General features: G+C 51.3%; 2 protein-coding genes across 2 annotated transcripts; one reads left to right on the top strand and one right to left on the bottom strand.

Moving 5' to 3' along the window:
- Window positions 1-109: 109 nt before the first annotated feature.
- cpxm2 (carboxypeptidase X (M14 family), member 2) lies at window positions 110-9,026 on the bottom strand. Its single transcript, XM_086139193.1, has 14 exons — window positions 8,707-9,026; window positions 7,520-7,621; window positions 6,864-6,973; window positions 6,597-6,736; window positions 5,839-5,923; window positions 5,598-5,748; window positions 5,424-5,512; window positions 4,139-4,262; window positions 3,732-3,928; window positions 3,187-3,366; window positions 2,137-2,434; window positions 1,831-1,970; window positions 1,185-1,284; window positions 110-811 (listed from the first exon to the last, which is right to left on the bottom strand). Exons 1-14 carry the CDS (start codon window positions 8,939-8,941, stop codon window positions 552-554), a joined length of 2,211 nt encoding a protein of 736 aa, XP_085995319.1. The 5' UTR covers window positions 8,942-9,026; the 3' UTR covers window positions 110-551.
- Window positions 9,027-13,171: 4,145 nt separating this feature from the next.
- LOC147189374 (ras-related protein Rab-5C-like) lies at window positions 13,172-16,685 on the top strand. Its single transcript, XM_086138999.1, has 6 exons — window positions 13,172-13,333; window positions 14,297-14,590; window positions 14,937-15,088; window positions 15,294-15,416; window positions 15,501-15,594; window positions 15,975-16,685. The coding sequence occupies exons 2-6, from the start codon at window positions 14,419-14,421 to the stop codon at window positions 16,115-16,117; spliced, it is 684 nt and encodes a 227-aa protein (XP_085995125.1). The 5' UTR covers window positions 13,172-13,333; window positions 14,297-14,418; the 3' UTR covers window positions 16,118-16,685.
- Window positions 16,686-19,753: the final 3,068 nt, after the last annotated feature.

The following is a 19,753-nucleotide window of genomic DNA, read 5'->3' as shown; positions in this document are numbered from 1 at the left end:
CGATTCCGCCAACGTTAGAAGAGTCGCTTTCTTCTCTATTTCGCGAACGCCGCCAACCTCGACACTGGACTCGTTTGCGAGGAAATGAAAAGCCAAATAGCATCTGAAGTGGAGTTTTGGGACTTTATTTCATGCGAAGCAACGCGCCTATCGCTTGCATTGCCTCTGTCGCGGTTTACATAACTTAACGGGCCCTCTATGTACATACATGAGGTGAGGTCAGGCAGGCGATCCGTTGGCTCTTTTATTATTTACAGAAAAGAGCAAAGCTTTCGGAAACGTGACGAGTACGTCCCATACGTCCTTCCCCCGCCACGTCGCGCTTTAACATTGGCTTCTCGCTATACGCAACGTCCGTGCTCATATTCGTTAGCCCGTCTGCGGCGTTTGCTCTTCTTAGCGTAAGTGAGCGGATTTTTGGTCAATGAAATGATTTTGCTCTCCACAATGTTGAATTCTCTTTTGTCTGATGTGTCCGTTTGACAGTAAAAGTCGCCTGGGACCGACAAACGGCTCCGAGTTCCAAACGTCGCCCACTTTTCCGGCCGCCATTAAGTCCCCGATGGTCTGTCGCGGGAGCGCCGGGCGTGCGGCGGCCCGACGGGCGCTTTGCCGCCGCCTCGCTTGTTGAATCTCTCCACGATCTCCCGGATGCGAGACAGGTTGGTGCGGCCCAGCGTGAAGTCGCAGCGGGTGGCCCCCATCTCGTAGCCCACTTCGCACTTCTTGCTCACCATGCCGTAGCCCTCGGCCCGCGCCGTCACGCGGTACTCGCCCGGGTTCAGCAGGCGCCAGTAGTCGCCGTCTGCGGCTGGAGCGCAACGGTCACAAATGATCAAAGCGCTCGGGACGGCTGTGCCCGCGTGAATGTGCACCAAATTCAATCTTGGTGCGAATGCCGCAGGCGGGAATGGATCTCCGGAATGTGTCTCGTTTCCAGATATGAAATACAGACTGACATTTTTTTTTTCCCCCCATGCAGCAATATGCCCCCAAAAAATCGGAAATAAGAAGTGGCTGCTTGCAAGTGCGTCGCCTCCAACGCGATGTTTTCCAGAATAAAAATGGCTCATGTTAGCGCATTTTGGCAGTGAAGGCCGCGTTTATTTCTAGGCGTTGTCCTAAAAAAAAAAAAAAAAGACGGTGTGATGAAGAAAAACACAAGTTGAGCAGCGCTTGCGTACCTGTGCGAACGTCGTGGCTGATGCCTTCCACGGCGATGGTGGCGTTGGCTATTCCGTTGCCTTGCAGGTCCCTCACCATGCCTTTGATCCCACGATGCACCTGTGGCGTGGACGCAACAACAAGTGCCATTTGAGCTCGCGAACATCCATCCAGGCTTGAGAAGACACCAACCTTGGCGACCCTTTCTACTTTCATGCAAGCTAACAATTCCGATGTTTCTTTTACACCGTATGTTGTCCAGTATGTTTTTTATTCTTTGTTTTCTCTTTCCACACCTAGCTTCAAAGTCGGCGTTAGCGTGGGGGTGGCTTGGTGGGGCGGAAGGGGGCACTCTTATTTATTTCGCTAATAGGGCCACTTTAGGCCTCCTGGTACAAAACTAAGATGGATACCCTTGACATGGAATAAATGCTCAATCTGCCTTCCTTAAAGCCGCTTGAGCATTTCTTCGATATCCTTGATCGTCGTCTTTGGTCCGTGTATGAGCACGCTCGTCGTCCTCGCGAGCTGGACAACGACGTGTCCTGGCCAGGCACACGTGAAGGCAGACGCGCAAAAAGAAACCTCCGTCCGACGTGCCTCACAGACGGGTGCGTTTGTCTTTTGTTTTTGTTTTTTGTTTGCGTGTGCATGTGTGTGTTTTGCCTGTTCCATGAAGACGAGAAGAGACTCGCGGTTGTTCTCCCACTCCTCCGGCAGCTCGCTCTCGTGAGGGAATTTGTCACAGCCCACGTACATGGACAGCTCAAAGCAGTTGGTGTGTAAATAGCTGAAGTCGTTCATGCCTGCCAACACACACACACACACACACACAGTCTCCATGACGGCGTCATCCTTACACGGACCAAAAGTATCGGGACACATTGCTCGTGCATGAACGGCTGGTTGGCGACGTCCCTTTCGGCGGCTGGTGTCCCGATACTTTTTGCGCATTTGGCTGCGCTGACTAACTTCCTGCCGCCGTATGCCAGGACGCGCCGTTGATGGTCCCGTCCTCCTTGGCGAAGTCCTCCCTGTGACACACCCGCCGATTGGCGGCCGTCATGAGGCGGTGGGTGGAGGCGTAGGCGAAGGACAGCCAGCGGAAGACGTGGTCGTCCGGCGTGGGCGTCTGCTCCCGGGTGGCGCCCTGCGAGCGGGTCTTGTCGTAAGGGAAGGTCACCACCAGCTCGCCCCCCTGGAGGTTGCCGCCCAGCACGAAGGGGACCTTCTCCATCCAGCCGATCAAAGCCCGCGTCTCCACGGCGACCTGCGGCGGGGGATGTGAAGGTGGGCTTTTAGGAAAGCATTCAGGGGGGGGGGATTTTACCACAAAGTGTGATGCTGTGGGGCCTTTCTTGGCATTTTTGATCCATATGAAACTTTTTTTCCCCATGAAGCACCCTTCTGATGAGAGCACGATGATCCTGATGCCTCTGGGCCGGGATCCTTGCACCCCCCCCCCCCCCCCCCCCCCAAGTGCGTGACTCACACCAGACAACGTCGCGTCACTGCCAACGAGCTTTTTATCGACGCCCGGATTCTACTTCCACTTGTCACTGTCAGACGACGCTGCTGCTGCTCCTGAAATAGACGGCGCTTCGACGCCCACCTGCGTCTTTTTTTTTTTCCCCCCCTCTTCTACTTGGAAATCCTCTCCGGGCTTGCTGTGGGATCGGCCAAATTGGAGGGAGGGGCTGACTCGGGACTCTTGAGTCATAAAGAACTGGTGGGAAATGAGTTGCAAAGATGTCTGCAGTTGGAATGGTCTGAATCGATGGGCCGAATGAGGAAAATGTCTCCATCCTTTTCAGTCGCAGCCAATTGGATGGAAAATGCGCCCATTGAAAGGAAAGGCCCCATTTTCGGAAGCAAAAACGTGTTCAGTTGGCCGGATCCGCTGTCGTTGAAAAGTGGCCGAACGGTGCAAGTTCACATTCCGTGGCGATGCTCTCGAGCAAACTCGACTAAACCACCATCAATTAATGGCCGGAGGAAGCGGCCAGTCGAAGCCGGACTCACCGAGGCGTTTTGGGATCGGTACCAATCGGGAACGGCCACGTAGTGGTTGGCCATCCGGCGAGGGACCCACTTTTTGGCCTCGGCCTCCCACAAGATGGAGTTGAGGTCGGGGAAGTTGTGGTGGATGTCGATGCCGTCGTTGCTCCACCGGCCCAGAGACCAGCCGCTCAGCTCGGAACCCTCCGGTTTCATGGGGGCAACGACAAAAGGCTCGGCGTGACTCTCGGCCGCATGTAAAAATAACCAACCACTGATTTCATCAGATGAAATGAAGAAATGCATTTTCATTTGTGATTTAGAACCCCCCCCCCCCACCCCCCGCCAGCCCCTCTTCTCCACGAGTGAAACAAATACAGGGGTCTTGATCACGTCAATGCCAGTCGGGCCAGATGAAAGGCCGCCGCGGGCCGCGCTTTGCCCGCCCCCCTAACCGAGCTTGAGCTTGAAGTTGCTGCCTTGATTGCGCGTTGCGGTCGTTTGCTTGATGACAGGCGACAGGCCGCAGCCCCCGCCGTCCCACCCGGCCGACAGCGCGGCGGACCTACCGCTTCAAAGGCTTTCTCGTACCCGTCGGGGTTGACGGACGGCAGCAGGTGGATGCGGGTCTCGTCCACCAGGTGTCGGACCCGCCGGTTGCCCGACAGGTACTCCAGACACATGAACTGCATCAGCAGGAGGAGCAGCTCGCGACCCAGCACCTCGTTGCCGTGGGAACCGGCCGTGTAGCGGAACTCGGGCTCACCTGGAGAGGAAAAAAAAAAGACGGCGGAGGCGCAAGTAAGTCTCGGGTCTTAACCTCAAGTTGCAAGTTCCAACTGGCGTTTCCTTGACTTTTTTTTTCCCCCCCCCTCTCTTCATTTTGCTCGCTAGCTGAAGCCTGAAGCTTTTGCGTTGGCACCGACGATTCGATGGCCCTTGGAGCAGCTTGGAAAACGGGTGCAAAGAAACTCACCCGCTTCGTGCTCCCCCGGCTTGTCGGAAATCTCGATGGCGTACAGTTTGAGGCCGCCGTGGCTTTTGCCGATGTTGTAGATGTGAGTGATGTTGGGGCACATTTCGTTCACCACCTTCATCAGCTGTGCGGCCCCCAAAAAAAGAAAAAGCCCAAACTGTCATGTTGCATGAAAGCGGGTGTCGCATAAAACGGACTCATCAAGTTGGTCGGCTGGCAATGCCGAGCAGATGACAACTTATCGGCTGAAATCTGATTGGATTTAAAAAAAAAAAAAAAACAACTATGGAATCAATGCAGCCAAGAGAAATGCTCTCAAAGAAAGACAGTAGACCGTTTCTATTTGTAGCATTTCATTTCGCAAGTATTTGAATTTTGCCCTGCACAAGAGGCCTTGCTGGCCCTGACCTCCACCACCACCACCACTTTTTTTTTTTCCTTGAAGGACCTTCATGTTGAAGCACCCGAGCACATTCTTATTCTGCCTGCTCAGCAAAAGACGTCATGTCTCATCTTTGACTCCGGCGCGGGGGGGGGGGGGGGGGTGCTCTCCATCGGAGAAGCCACGATGGGCCAGATCGAGCGGCAAGCTTGGCGGCCAGGCGCGCTATCAGCGACCTGCGCGCTCAAAAGAAATGTCAAAGGGGCTGGGCGGGGAAGAGGTGGTGGAAAGGTGGTGGTGGCGGTGGGGGCGTGGTGGTGGGGGGGTGTTTAAAAATAGCGCCTGCTTTCTTTTGCCAGGGCCTCCCCTTGAAGCCGCAGATTCAAGAAGGAGGCGGTCCATTTCGCTGCCCTTTGATGGCTTCCGCTGGAGTGTTTCAAGGCGCCACATCAAAAACGGAAAGAAAAAAAAAAAGCGAGGAAGCGACTGGCGGTAAAGCGTCGTCCACGACAGCCGTTGGGGACGCTGTGAGCACCTCAGGCGCACTTGTGTTTCTCAATCACTCGCATTGTGTATGCACGGTGACCTACGCAGCTGTTGTCCGCTTTCAAGTGCTGGATTCAAACTGTCACATGGATTAAAAAATTAAAAATAAATCATTTTGGAGGTAAGCAAAGGTTGAACGGGAGGTTTACAATTCGGGTGGTGTACCCGAGCAGTGAGAGAGGGCATTTCTAAATTCTGACACGTGGATTTTGTTTTTTAGGGAGGGTAGCGCATCACCGAACGGAGGCCGTTGTCAATTTGGAAAAACCCGCACGCGGCGGTTCACGAGAACTACGCCCGATGGAGTCGAATGACCGAGCCTGGGAAGAAATGTCATCGGTGAGCTTTTTGACTGACCTGCCTCATCTCCTTGTAACTGTGAAGCGTGAAGTCCAACTCGTCAGTGGTTATGACCTCGTTGCGCCGGCGGTAATAATTATTTGGGTCTGCGGGGGTCCCGAGAAAATGGCCGTTCAAAAGCCGACGAGCGACAGGCCTCCGGCGACACGTCGTACGGCGATGGCGGCTGACCTGGCAAGGGGCATCCGAGTATCTCGGCCCTCATGCAGATGCTGCCTTTGCTGAACCAGGACTGAGGGTTGACTCGGATGTAGCGAGCCACCAGCGCGGTGGGCAAAATGTTGCGCACCGGGATCTCCTTTTCTCTGTTTCCTCTGAAGATCTACTGAGGCAAAGGAGATGCCGAGTCAGGACGCGTTCGGCGCCTTCGGTCCCGCCGGGGAAGCCTTTTCATGGCGGTCGCGCTCCTCACCATGTCCTCCGTGCCGTTCTTCACCGTCACCCACGTGTGACTGTCGTTGCTCACCATGACTTTGTAGGACGTCACCCAGTCGCTCCTGTTCAACAACACCGAGCGCGCGCCCGTTTCAAAGCGCGACGCGACGCGCTAAAACGCGGACAAATTCAGAGCGCGGAGAATCTGATGTCCCGTCGCGCCTCCGTCGGAATGCTGTCGTCGACGTGCGAGCCGGAGCTCGGCGGGGATTCCTGCCCCCCCCCCCCCCCCCCATAAAGAATTCCGGGCTCGGCTAACGAAGGCGCGAGCTCGGACGGCTACGCGGAGCGCAGAGCTGATTGCTAGGGAGATTCGGTCTCTTGCGCTTCTTCTCCAAAGCAAAGGGCCTCGTCGCTGTTAATTGTTGAAGAGCAGGATTCCGGCGGTGGGCAAAGTACGGCCTGCGAGCCGCAGGCGGCCCATTCCGTTCTTTATTCTTTTCCCGTTGAGCGCAGCAACGGTCGAAATAGTGGCGCTAACCAGCTATTTGTCTTTGCTGTGATATTGCAGGGGGGGCCGTTACGGATCATCCGACAACCGTCCAGCGAGATTGTCGCCGCCCGTGTCACGGCGGCCGCGGCGGATGCAGACGCGGATGATGTTCGTCTGGTACGTCTTCGAAAAGCCCCCCCCCTTCACCCACCCACGCGCACCTTTAAAGCAAGCACGCGCGAGCGGACACGTTTGATCCTCGCGGCGTGACCATCTGCGGCTCGGCGTGCGCGCGTACTCACGACCAGTGGGAGCTGCGGCCTTGCGTGATGACCCCCGTGAACTTGGTCAGCCTCCTGGCGTCCACCTCCAGCCACTGCAGCGGGTCGTCCCTGCCGGCGCACCAGGCCCCGTCGTAGAGGTCGTCCTCGTAGAGGCCGGCCTGCGGCGCGCAGGCAGATGGGCTAGCCGTTTCGAGCGAAGCGGTTTCGCCCCCTCGCGCTCGCGTCGAGCCCGTCCGAAAGGCCCGACCTCTCACGTCTTTCTTTTCTTTCTGTCGCAAGCCTCACCTGAATGTTGAGACGACCTCTGTGCGCTCCCAGGCCGTAGCGTTTGGTGGTGGAGGCGTGGAGCTGGAAGTCGTCGATCTTCAACGTCTCCAGTCCCATGGGAGGGCACTCTGGGTAAAGTAGCACGAGGAAGACGCGCGCCCGTCTCAGAAACGGGCCTGTTCGTTTGTTCGTATTGTCGTTTTCGACATCGATCGAGGCAGCGCGCTGGATGCATTTGCTTTGGAAAACTCGAGCCGCCATAAAATATCCGAGGGGGAGGGGGAAAAAAAAAAAACCTGCACATCACGCAGGAATGTTTTCATTTTGCAGCTGGAAGTGGAGTTTGGAGCGGACGTCGGCCATTAAGTGCTCGCAGAGGCGACGAGAAAGCCAAAAAGAAGCGAAAGATCGGATGGGCTTTTGGGCACCGGAATGCCCTGTGGCTTGGGCCCAACGCTCCCCCCCCCCCCCCCCCGGCTCTCCCCTTGCTTTACCCGCTCAAGAGTGACGAAACATCCGAGAAGATGCTTTGTGCGTGCGGCCAAGCAAAGAAAAGACCGTTCACGGAGTCTCCCATTTTGGCTTGAAGCAGCCATTTTAGCATCGAGGGATTTTCTCCTTTGTCGTCTGGACGTGGTTGGAAATCCGGATTGGCCTCCGGAATCATTTCTTACCGCCTTTAAACGCTGTCGGCTGTCCGCCCCCTTGCGAGCTTCCGTTTGGGCTTTTCGGGTTCGCCTTCTTGTTGTTCTCCGCTTTTTTGTTGGACGATTTGTCTAAGGGAAAAAATGCAGATTGGCACGTGAGCACATTTGCTTTGGCTTTTATCTTCGGTTGAACGTTTGAGGGACCGAATTCTGGCCGTGAGAAAGGAAACGCTCGCGATGGGCCGAACGTGCTTGAGCCCGAGACTGACCAGAGATATTTTACTCGCGGCCTCAAGCCCATCGCCCATCCGTCAAACGAGAGGCACGGCCGGGCCGGGGAGTCGCATTCCACTGAAGATGGAATGAGGGGAACATTTTTCTTCCCCCCCCCCCCTCCTTTCATTCAGCCAAACGTCAAGAGCAAACTCATGCGATTAGCGACATCTGAAAGTGTTTATCCTCCGACTCACGCACGGAGGAACGCATCAGGTCATCGGCGGCTGCCGCAAAAGCGCATTCAGAAAGTTAAGCTTGGCAGCTTCCAGATGCGCGGAGGCGATACGGTTCTTGGATTGACGTGTTCGAGGGGGGTGGGGGGGGGGGGGGGGGGGGGGGTCCGCGGGGTAAGATCGTTGGCGGGAAATGTTTGCATTCAAGTGGCCAAGCATCCGCAATACGGACGTTGACCAGGTCGGAAGGAAGAAGCGGACGGGCGGGTTGTGCCGCACAGCTGCTCTCGATGACCAGACGCCCGTCAGCGGACGCGCCGGCAGCTCTTTGCGCTACCGTGTGTCGCGGCGCGCCGGAAGAGAAGCTCTTCAAAGCCCCCCCCCCCCCCTTCTTGCTATTCGCGGTCATTTCAACAGAAGCCCAAGTGGACTTGGCTCTGCTCCCGTTGCCTCTGTTTTGGCGCAGAAAGCGCGCGGCCTCGGAAGCCGAAGCGCTTCGACACCGCCGACGACTCGGCGTCGAGAGCGAGCGGAGGTTCGGCATCTCGCTCGAGAGCACCTCGACGTGGTCCTCGGGATTGAAGCCGTGACCTCCGGGTTAGGAGACGAGCGCCCTCCCGACTGAGCCATGCCACGAAACTCAGCCTGACCCCGTACCCGAACCCCCCCCCCCCCCACCACCACCACCTCCAACTGCGGCAAATGCACCGCACCCGAAACGTGACTGTCAGTCGACAAAGCGCGCGGGGTGCGCTTTTCACCTACCCGCCTGCCTGCCGGCCTCTCCCTTGCCTTTGGCCGCCTTCTTGCCGTATTGTGCGGGCGGCCGGTCGGGCCCCTGCGGCATCTGGACCCGGGCGTACCGCTCCCTCGTCAGCAGCTCCTGCATGTAGTAGTCCTCGTCATCGCCGGCTGAGCCCGCGCTGAGGTGGGCCAGCCCCGCCAGGAGTCCCAGCAGAGCCAGGGGGAAGAGGAGGCCGGGGGATCGCCGACCCCACATCGCGCCACCCGGGAGGGGCGGGCGGGGCGGGAGGGTGAATCTCCACTCAAAGGTCCCGCCGGTGACTCCCGAGAAGCCTCCCGTCTCTGCCGCCGCCGCCGCTTGTTGTTATTGTTGTTGAGCAACCTCCAACTGGGCCTGAAAGTTGCTTCCAAAGCCGCTTGGCGGGTAGCGATTGGGAACTGTTTGTCGCCCGAAGGCACAGCCGACACCGATTGGAGATCGTTCCCGAGTTAGGCCGCTGCCGCCGCCGCCGTCCCATCCAATGCTTTCTCTTCAGCGCGGTTCACAAAGTTCTCCCGGCTTTCCGAGTCGCTGAGGAGAGCGGCGGAGCCAGAGGGTCCATGGATGCCTCAGACTGTGAAAAATGCAGAGAGGGAGGGAGCGGCGCAAAAGGGAGAAGAAGCAGGGAAAGAGCTTTGACTTTGGACGCTGGCAGGTGACTCCAAAAGAAGGCTTTTGTGTGTGCACGCGCGTGCGTTTCTCCCCAGGCGGGCTACACACACACGCGCGAGTCTGGGAAGTGTTCAAGAGCCGCTTTTCCTTTCCCATCTCGCTCGAAGCCTGGGAATGTTTCCTCTCTCTCCTTTTGGGAAGGCGAGCACCCGACAAGCTGGCAAAAGCAAAAAGTTTTGCATCCCTCCAAATCGGTGTCTGTCGAGCGTTTATCTGGACGCGGAGGGAACGTCCGTCCTCGGGCGTAGAGGAGCTCGCGAGGAGCTCGCCAACTAACGGGTGTAGCTTTTGACACTTCATCGAGCTGAAACGAGACCGACTCGCCCCCGAGTCAAAGAGCTCGCGACTCACTTGAAATGAAATGCGCTGCTTCCGTTGCACCTAACTGCCGCGCAATGATTTGTCAAAGTAAGTAAACAATCCATCTGAAAGTCGAAGGTGATCAAGCGCCGGATTGGCCAGCGGGCGGACTGGCGCACTCGTTGGCTCACTGAAGTCTCAAATGGGGCCGCGCCGAGCCACATCCCAAACCAAAAAGAATGCCGGATCGTCTCGATTTCCGCGGCCGATTTCCGCTCTTTTTCATCAAAGTGCAAGCGCAAGCAAAGAATTGTGATCCCGTGCCTCCTTCGAGGTCAACATTCCCAGCAGTTCCTTTCATCGGGGATGAGCGTGCATCATGTTCCAATTTATTTCCAATATAAAGCTTCAAGCGGGAGACACGTGGCCTGCTGCTGTTATTTGTTTCAACAATGCAGAGAAACAGCCCCCCCCCCCACACCCCCCATGTCTTATTTCTTTCTTCTCTGGCACACTCCCAGAGTGCATGCTTGTTCTCACAAATATATTTGCAATGACTCTGATTTCTTTTCCACGATTGTTGTGTTTTTCTCACCGGTGGGCAGCGCTTTGGTTTTCATGTTGGTTACGCCACTCGTATAAATTCAGGTACTTTTTGCTCACACGTGTGTCGAAGATATAAAACCGTGTGAAACTTGGTTGCCGGGGTTTTTTATTTTTTATTTTTTAGGATGCCCCCACTGAGAAGGCCCCACCCAACTATCTGTTGACTTCTTCATCACACGCTTGGACTTGATTGATGTGGACACCGCGGCTGCAGGTCGCTGCAGTAACGGCGTCCGTCAACGGCCGCCCACGCCCCCCCCCCCCTTCCAACACCTGCTTTTGTAATCGCGTGTCCGCATTGGTGCCGTGCGCTTGGACTGCAGTTCAAAAAGAAAGAAGGGAAACAGATGTCGGATCCGAAAGATGCGCGCAAATGCAGTGAGGGCGGGATGCATCGCGTTCCACCGCTATATCGTGGATCGTTGTACTACTTACAAACGGTCGCACGTCCAGATTTGCATCACGGATGCAAAGATGAGGCAGTCGAGGCCCCCCAACTAAGACTGCGGTCGCTAACATAAAGAGTCATTCTTCCCACAGAGCGGAGAAAAATAGGTTTACTGCGAGCATTGTGGAATGCGCCGCTATGACAGATGTGCGTTGCGGCACGAACAGATGTTTGAAGGCTTAAAATTCCCACCGCATCAACACTCGATTTTGGAGATCGCGTCTGATTTGTCGCGCTCTTCGTTAGCGTGAGCGGAACTGGATGAGAAGCAACGATATGAATCGGTGAACTCATTGAGCGTGAATGTTTGTATTCGTTGAATGGATTCCAACCGTTTACGGCCACTGACACGCACGCACCGACTGGCCTTTCAGTACCGTACGTCTCCAAGATGCATAAAAACGGCATCACGTGTTTGGCGCTGACTGCTTTTAATACAACGCACATGTGTCAAAACCGAGACGGACACGCCGCTTATTAAAAACCGAGTTTGCATAAAACATGCAATGAGTAAAGGCCGAATGCAAGTGTTATCCAATTCTCGTTTACTTTTCATGAGTTGCCAGCATTCCTCACTTGCTTTGTCATCGCAAAAGCAATCTCGTGAATGGGACTTTGCGTATTGTCCTCCACCCCCCCCCCCCCCCCCCCGCCTGTATATTACCATCGTGTGTGTGTGAAAGCAGTGTCAGGAAAAGCCTATTAGAAGAGCCGAGTTTGATTTGGGGTTGACTCTCGAGGCACTCTCAGCGGTGGCCGTTTTGTGCTGACTCCCATTGAACATGAATTGGAATGTGATCAGTTGGTTGTGAATGCGCAATTGTAAGAGGGTGTGCGCACATGTGCAACCGCGTGATCTCAGTTGTTTATTTTTACTTCAGCTCTCAAAAAGATGGAAAGCAAATTTTTAATCGAGTTGCATAAGAGGAAGTTTTGGAATGAGTTAGTTTGGTCTCCTCTTTAGGGAAGAGGACAGAAAATCTGGCATTTGAACGGGGGTGTGTAGACTTTTTTTTTTTGTGTAATTCTGCCTCACAGCAAACCGCAACCACAACAATGCGCCGAGCGTCCATGTTTCCACGATGAAGAAAAGGACCGCCGCGAGGTTGTCATGCAAACGGAGGCCCGCTGAGTGATATTCACGCCAGGATCCAGCGTGATCTTTGCTCTGGCGTTGCGTCACCCTCCCACTTGTGCCTCCGTGGCATTTCAGAAGCTCGGCCTCCGCGTGCATCCGGCCCGGTGGCTCCAAAATCAAAGTCCTCCCCTCCACCCCCAAGGGGAACTCTATTCATATTCCTAGCTCCCCCCCTGTACAAAGTCTCCGCTGGTCTGATGGGTAGGAGGAGGTTAAAGCCCAGCGGCGTCAAATTCGATTGTCGTTTTAACAACCGACATTCGACACCGGCCACACAAATAGCATTGGTCCAGATTCATGTCCATTGCTGAATGATGAGAAAAGATATCGTCAGAGCGTTCATGAGTTCCAAGGCATAAAAGTCGTCCACGTCGCAAAATATGCAAAAAATTTGGATTTAAGATGTGGACGTTTTTCCCAGGCCTCCTGAGCCAGAAATCTCTCGTAGACACTTTGAAGGCAGTGGTAGACTTTGCGGCAGATGTAGACCAGACAAAATGACTTTTTTTTTTTTTTTCTGGGACCCGGGCCCCTGGTCTGGGTAAGCTTCCCTGAGCTCCAGGCCGAAAAAGTGGCCGCATCTCTACTTGTAGTAATTAGACACAAACCTGGTCCGAATGAAATGAAACAATTATTAGTTTTAAACACACTGTTGCTACTCGAGTATTTACTTCTTATGTCCACGCTTTCAAGTACTCTGCAGTAACTGGATTGGAATATTTCCTGGCCGTGTATTGCCACCTGGTGGCAAAAAAATAAATAAATAAAAATAGGAGGCTAACAAATAAGTAGCTAGTTTTTGCACAAACCGAACTAAAATAAATAATTATAATGACGATGGCCTTATACTGTATGCATTTTTGCTTTACCCAGCATAAGTATACTGTTGGATTGGAACGTTTTCCATTTTCTATTCATGTATTGCTACCCAGTGGTGAAAAAAAGGGTGGGGCTGAAGCTAGAGGTCTTTGTTTTAAGGCTGTTGAACCTGTTACGGTAGTACATAAGACAAAGGTGTTTATTTCTCTGGCAATGGAGTTCGCCCGTTGAAGTAAAGAGATGAGCTTTCAACTTTTCTGTACAATTCGATTGTTTGATGAGCAGGGGTTGAGGGCTGAATTGAGACGATTTGTCATTAAATTGTAACGAACTGGCTTAATTTTGGTACTTTTAAGTTACAGTACTTCATTTGATGACATAAAATCAGGAGCGACGGATTTGCAATGCCCAAATTCACCAGTTGGAGACAGTAGCGTACAGTGGGCGCACAATGCGGGTAAATAGAGTCGACGCAAAGGAAGAAATTACACAAGGCGGAAGTGCAACGCTATTGTTGTGGCTGTCAACACTTGGCTGACCACAAGAGACGGATAAAACGAGAACAACTGTTGCCACCGATGACTGACATGGCCGTTGTTGAATTTTGACCGAGCTTCCTTTACTGGTAAGACCTTTGGCGCGTTGATAGTTTGATGTGGGGTGAACTTTTCGTGTCAGACGACAGGTAGTAGGGCTGCTAACAGGATTTAGCCTCGCGGCTATTTGACGCTGTTGTTTAGACACGACCTGGACTGAACACAGGGTAAATACCAGACAGGTTCACGATGGAAATGCCTTTATTTGGTCACGTTTGTGTTTTTATATGACCGGAATGCTATTTTTACGCAGCAGTAGTCGAAGCGTCCTTTCCAAAAAGATTGAGGAAATAAATTGCTTACACTAGGGCGGAAGAACAACACTTTGGGGAAACCTGGGCCTTCGTTAATGCGCTCGGGTTATCTGTGCAGTTTGAATTACTCGTACACAAAGTAAAACTTTTAACGTTGAAGTAAATGATCATGTCAGACATTCTGTGAAAAACAATAACCCACCCCCGCCCCCTCCCCAGTCAGTGTTAAACAATTCAAAATCGTCAATTTGTTTAAAAACGACTTCACATTTCAAATAATGTAGTGCACAGCAATTCGACATCGTGGGGGGGGGGGGGGGGGGGCGTCTGATATTTAAATTCAAACTCCAAAACTGGAAATACTTCTTGATCAACATCCAGGTAACCAGCAAGAAGCAACTCGGTCCATAAGTCATCCAAATTCCAACCAATCAAGTTGCGCTCAGCTCCTCATGTGAACCATAGCTTCCTGGCACCCAAAGGTCAACTTACATGGATACCCCCCCCCCCCCCCCCCCCCGCGCCCCAACTGTTCAATGCAATGTTTTGTACGTATTTTATTTTTGAAGAAAGGCGTGTTTTTGTTGTCATGATTGGTAGGAATCCAAACTCAGATGACACGGATAGAATTTAGTTGGCCCTCAATAGATGAGTTTTTCAAGCTATGAGCTGTAAATCTTAAGTATAAATCTTTCCATCTTCATTTATTTCTCTTCTTTTTCCTCCTGTGTGTTAAAGGTGCCGCAGCTTCTGGTGTCTGATCGACGACCTTTGCTCACCACCGGTGCCTGAGTGGCCAGTCTGGTTTCATCGAAGCCCGGGGCCACCCCTTCCGTAAACAGCCTCATCCCTCGGTGTCAATGGCGGCACGCGGCGGTGGCGGCGCGAGCAGGCCCAACGGCGCGGCGGCGGCCAATAAGAACTTCCAGTTCAAGCTGGTGCTTTTGGGCGAGTCGGCGGTGGGCAAGTCCAGCCTGGTGCTGCGCTTTGTCAAAGGCCAATTCCATGAATTCCAGGAGAGCACCATCGGAGGTAAGATCCCAAGTGCTTTGTTTTTGCGGGGTGTCCAGATCAGGGTCATAATCATTTGGGATTTTACATTTTAGGGAATTCTGTTTCTGCTTTAAATGTAGTTCATTTTCTTTTGTTTTTAGAGTGACTTTGCTAGTTTTTAGTCTTTTTGTTCACAAAACAATCGATTGTTAAAATAATCAATTCATTTGTTCGTCGATTTAGGTTAATCACCTGTGCTCGGGCTAACGCTACATTACAGATCAACCAAGTTCCTATGATGGCCAGACGTTTTTTTTGCATAGATCTGACATGAAATAGGATTTGATGTTGTTGACACGGTGACGTGTGTACTCGGTTCTGCTAGCGGCCTTCCTGACTCAGACGGTCAGCCTGGACGACGTCACGGTCAAGTTTGAGATCTGGGACACGGCTGGCCAGGAGCGCTACCACAGCCTGGCGCCCATGTACTACCGAGGCGCTCAGGCCGCCATCGTGGTCTACGATATCACCAACACCGTGAGTCGCACTTGCCGCATTGGAGACTGCAATCAAAGTCATTTTAGTTCATTTCGAAATGGGAATTGACCAGGAAATGTAGATATATATTTTTTTATTCAGTTGTTGTTGTGGCTGGTGGTGGTTTATTTTATTTTTTTATTGATTAGGTTGATGACTCACAGAATTTTACTCTGCCCCAAGAAATCAATTTCGGTTTCCTCAGGACACGTTTGTGCGCGCAAAAAACTGGGTGAAGGAGTTGCAAAGACAAGCCAACCCCAACATTGTGATCGCTCTGGCCGGCAACAAGGCGGACATTGCAGACAAGAGAGCGGTGGAGCATCAGGTATGAGGAGGGAGGGGCCGTACATCTGAGCATCTGCCGCTCTCGCCTTCCCTTCAGTTGACGCCGACAACCTTTTGTCTTCAGGAGGCACAAGAATACGCTGATGAAAACGGGCTCCTCTTCATGGAAACATCAGCCAAGACCGCTCTCAATGTCAACGATATTTTTATGGCTATTGGTAAGCGTTTTATTTCTGTCATAAGTGGGGGGGGGGGGGGCTTGAATCTTTGCTCGCAGCGAGGCATCAAGACTGAACAAAAGTTTGCAAATAAGATGACGGCAAAGCACGAAAAGCAAATGATCATAAAGCATCGACACCGAGCCAGTAACAAGGAGGCAATCATCGATCCACGTTACATCATCAACTCGTGTTGAATTTTTCTTCCACTGCGCTCCATTTTGCTGTTACTGCTGCTTCAGAAGAATTCATTCATATTTTTACTTCCGCAATCAAACGTGCAAGTTGGCGAATGGCGAGTGTTGCGCCGTTATTTCTGTTGACAAACCGCTGTTTTCTGCACTTTTTTTTGTAAACGGCATCTCCTTTTATCCGCTCAGCCAACAAGCTACCAAAGAATGATCCCCAGACAGGCAGCGGCCAAGCGGGCCGGACCGGCGCCGGAGTGAATCTGCACGACACGGCCTCTCAGAGCCGCAGCGGCCGGTGCTGCAGCGGCGCCGGCGGTGGCGGCGGCAACTAGAGCCTGGGTGAGGACAACACTTCCGAAAAAGTAACACTGGAGGACAGGCAGACCCCCCCACCCCCCCTACTCTTTCCCCTCCTCCTTCTCCTCTGCTCTAAAACTGATATTTGAGATGAGATCTGGATCCTTTTTTTTTTTTTTTTTTTAAAGACAAGAATCACAGGCTAAGTGGGCTGATCACTTCTGACTGGTCTCCTTCTTCCATCTATCTACCTCCCTCTTCATCTTCATCACTTCCTGTTTCAAAACTGTCTTGAATGATTTTTTAATTTTATTTTTTTTTGGGGGTGGATAGCTATTTTGTGTGTATATGTATGTTTATGTGTATATAAAAACACAGTATATCTATATTTATATACACACATGAATACTCTATATATGATATCATGTCTACATATCGTGTGTCCTAGCTGCCATTGCCTTCCCTCTTCCGCAATCACCAGAAAAATAGACATTTTGTTTCCACGGAGAGTTAGTCTAATGAAGGTTGACGGCATCGTCATTGATTTGAGCGTGGTGGAAATAAGACGTGCACGTGAAATATAATAAAGCTCATGCAAGATCATTTATTTGGGGTTGTTCTTTTTCTCCTGCTATGTTAGCAGTGGATAGAACAAGTCAACACGCTCCTGTTCAAATGCTCTGATTTTGTGACGTGGGAAAAATAGGACCAAGATAAATCATTTTAATACCGTTTCCACCGATAATGTGGCCCGTAACCTGTGCAACTCAATTGTGCGCCACACTCATTTGCTAATTTTTAATTCACCTTTTGAAAAGAAGTCTTTTCGGAATGAGTCTTGAACCACTTTGGATTGGATTGGATACAACTTTATTGTCAAATGTACTGTATGTGTAACATACATACATAACAACATACAAAACAAACATGCACTTGAATCCATCGTTGACCACTAGGGGGCGCCATCTCATTGCAATCCGCGAGCTTTTGTAGCACTCTTCGAATAGATTGAGAGTAAAATGTTGCTTCCATTAGGTACTGAAAAATACATTCGTTTCAGGGAAACCGCGTATGGAATAAATCCAAGCAGCTTTATTTTTATTTAAATTATTGAAGACTATGTATCTTGTCAATGTTGATTTTTATTGCCCCGGAATGTCAAATTCATGCTCATCACAGCAATATGCTGTGATTGAAATGTTCTTTTTATTTTATTTCTCTTGCATTTTGAATTACACATAATTAAACCGTGTTTTGTGATGTGCGTTTATTTAAACTCAGCGTTATAGTTCATGACAATTTTGAATGATTGTAAAAAAAAAAAAATTATATATATATATATATATATATATATATATATATATATATAGTATCTAAGAATTGCATAATTTAAATACCTTCAAAATGCAGTGGCAAGTTGCTGTCCCAATCCTGATTGTGTTGACCAGTTTCATAAAAAGCCTGGAAATGCTTCACATGTCCATCACCCAAAATCAAGTCGTGTCTCCATGGGAATGGGACTGCGAATGCCCCCCCCACCCCCTCCCTCCTCCGCTGGACTGCAGTGGTTGTGATGATGCATCCTCATCATCACCCGCCTCCAAGATATTGCGGCCTTGCTGCCAAAGAGCATGCGGCTCTGTTCACAGTAAATAATTTCTCATTTGCGGCGCTGTCAATCACCATGCGTCATGGAAGAGGAACTCATTTCATGCTTGGCCGGTGTGAATGGCAGCGGCGGAAGAGTACCCGCGCGCCCCTTTTACCTCCTTGTGTGCTCCGTGTGAGGATAGCAAGGGCACGAGGACGCTGCGTTTGGATTGCACGCATGCGCACCTCACTCGGCGGCCTGCTCAGATAACGCTCCCATCGGCAGCGCGCTCCGATAATTGTCTCTTATCCATCATGAAAGATCGTCTCGCCTCGCCGCCAAACGACCGACGCGCTTGGAAAATGCCCAAGAAACACAAATGATCGCATCGTCATTTTGCTTGGGAACTACCGTCTCGTGGCATTTTTCTGCTCGACTGCGGGAAGTACCACCAAGACGACTTTATTTGCACAATTGCAGTTCATAATGATATACCCAAGAGCTGCTCAATTGAAAATACACGGAGAGACTGTCAGAGTCACAGAAAGTTGTACAAAACGTTGTTCGAGCACGTTTGGGGCTGACCCTGAAATGTCACCCGAAAGCCGAATAGCCCTTCCTCTTTGTGGGAAGTCTCTTTCCTCATGATGCCACAATCTAATATATACTGCGGAGAATACCAGCCATCATCTGAAGTCAGGCCTTTATTTGGCAGCTGCCTCTGTAAAGACTCATGCGTTTTCAAATCAATACAAATCTGATATGTGTTGGAATTATAATTATATTTCAGTGCAAATTGCATTGTGTAGATATTCTCCATCACATTGATACCGGACATCGCTATGGGGTTAGGTGTTTATTTGATTTTTTTTCTTGCTACTGCATTTCCTCAAACGGTGGTCACCATTAATTTGATTATTTCCAGGTGAGGCCTTTCTTCAAGTCCAGCAGCATTTGTCTGATAATTGTATGTATTTTTCCTGAAATAAATAATGATCCTGATAATATGTCGTAAATATATATTGTAATGAAAAGTTGTCATTATGTCGGGATAAAATTGGATTGGTGCAACTGCATTGAAATGATTGAATGTAAAATATTTAGGGTGGGGGGGGGGGCACCTGATGCAAAAAATTTTGGTTTTGTCCAAAGGAGAAATGGAGGCATTCATTTGAGGTGAGGTGTTTATCGGCCAGCCACGACATCTGTTAAAGCGGAAGCAACGGTTGCTACAGCGACGGGCTTAATTGAAATGTGTCGTGGGCCTGCTACTCATGCGGAACTTGAAGAACAAAAATGTCCTTTAGCAAGAGCACTTATGCTAATGTTGGCGCCAAGTGCTCTTGCTAAATTCAATGCTAAGAGTGCGCTGATTGCCTTTCTTGAAATGGACTTAGCGGGGGTGGGTGGGGGGAGCTGCACGCAAGCATTGTAATATGACTTTTTTTCTATGTACAGTATATAACCAAACGGAGACCCTTGTCTGCGCTCGCAGGCCTGCACAAGCACACGTTGGCCTTTATTTTTAGGGTAAGCTGCCGAACGCCGGGGTCATGTGCTGACGTCAACAAAGAAGGACATAGCTCAAAGTCCAAGTATGTTTCCACTGCTCATCCATCAGCAAACGTCTGACAGCTGAGCCGCGGCACACCGAGGCAGTTTAATTCCTGTATTAATCTGCAGGCATGTGCCTTTTGAACACAGCCCAGCACTGTTAATGGAGGAGGGATGAGGGTGTTCAAGTGGGCGGGATCAGCCCAGGAAGACTGGTTGGCAGGCCTTGCCGAGGCAGACAATAGGACTGACAGCTGCGATGGATTTGACGCGTCAGCGTCGCACGACTTTTGCCTTTGGCCTCTCAGCTAATTGATCCTAAGTCAGGGCATTGTTGGTAGGCCAGTTAACATAACTGCCCAGGTGGGCGAAAGGATCCAATGGTGGACACTCTGGCTTTTCTGCTGACCTACATTTACAAAGTAAATCGGAATATTTGTTCCTAGCGTCTTTTCTCTTCATTTCGTAGCATTTCTCTCTGCTCCGCTGCTTCGCGTACGTCGATGAGAACATTGCCGTGTCACCC

Source organism: Hippocampus guttulatus, chromosome 19, assembly GCF_054856545.1.
Source record: "Hippocampus guttulatus isolate MCC_2025c chromosome 19, RoL_Hgut_1.0, whole genome shotgun sequence".
NCBI lineage: Eukaryota > Metazoa > Chordata > Actinopteri > Syngnathiformes > Syngnathidae > Hippocampus > Hippocampus guttulatus.
The sequence above is the reverse complement of the archived record's forward strand: the minus strand, read 5'-3'. Positions and strand labels throughout refer to the sequence as shown.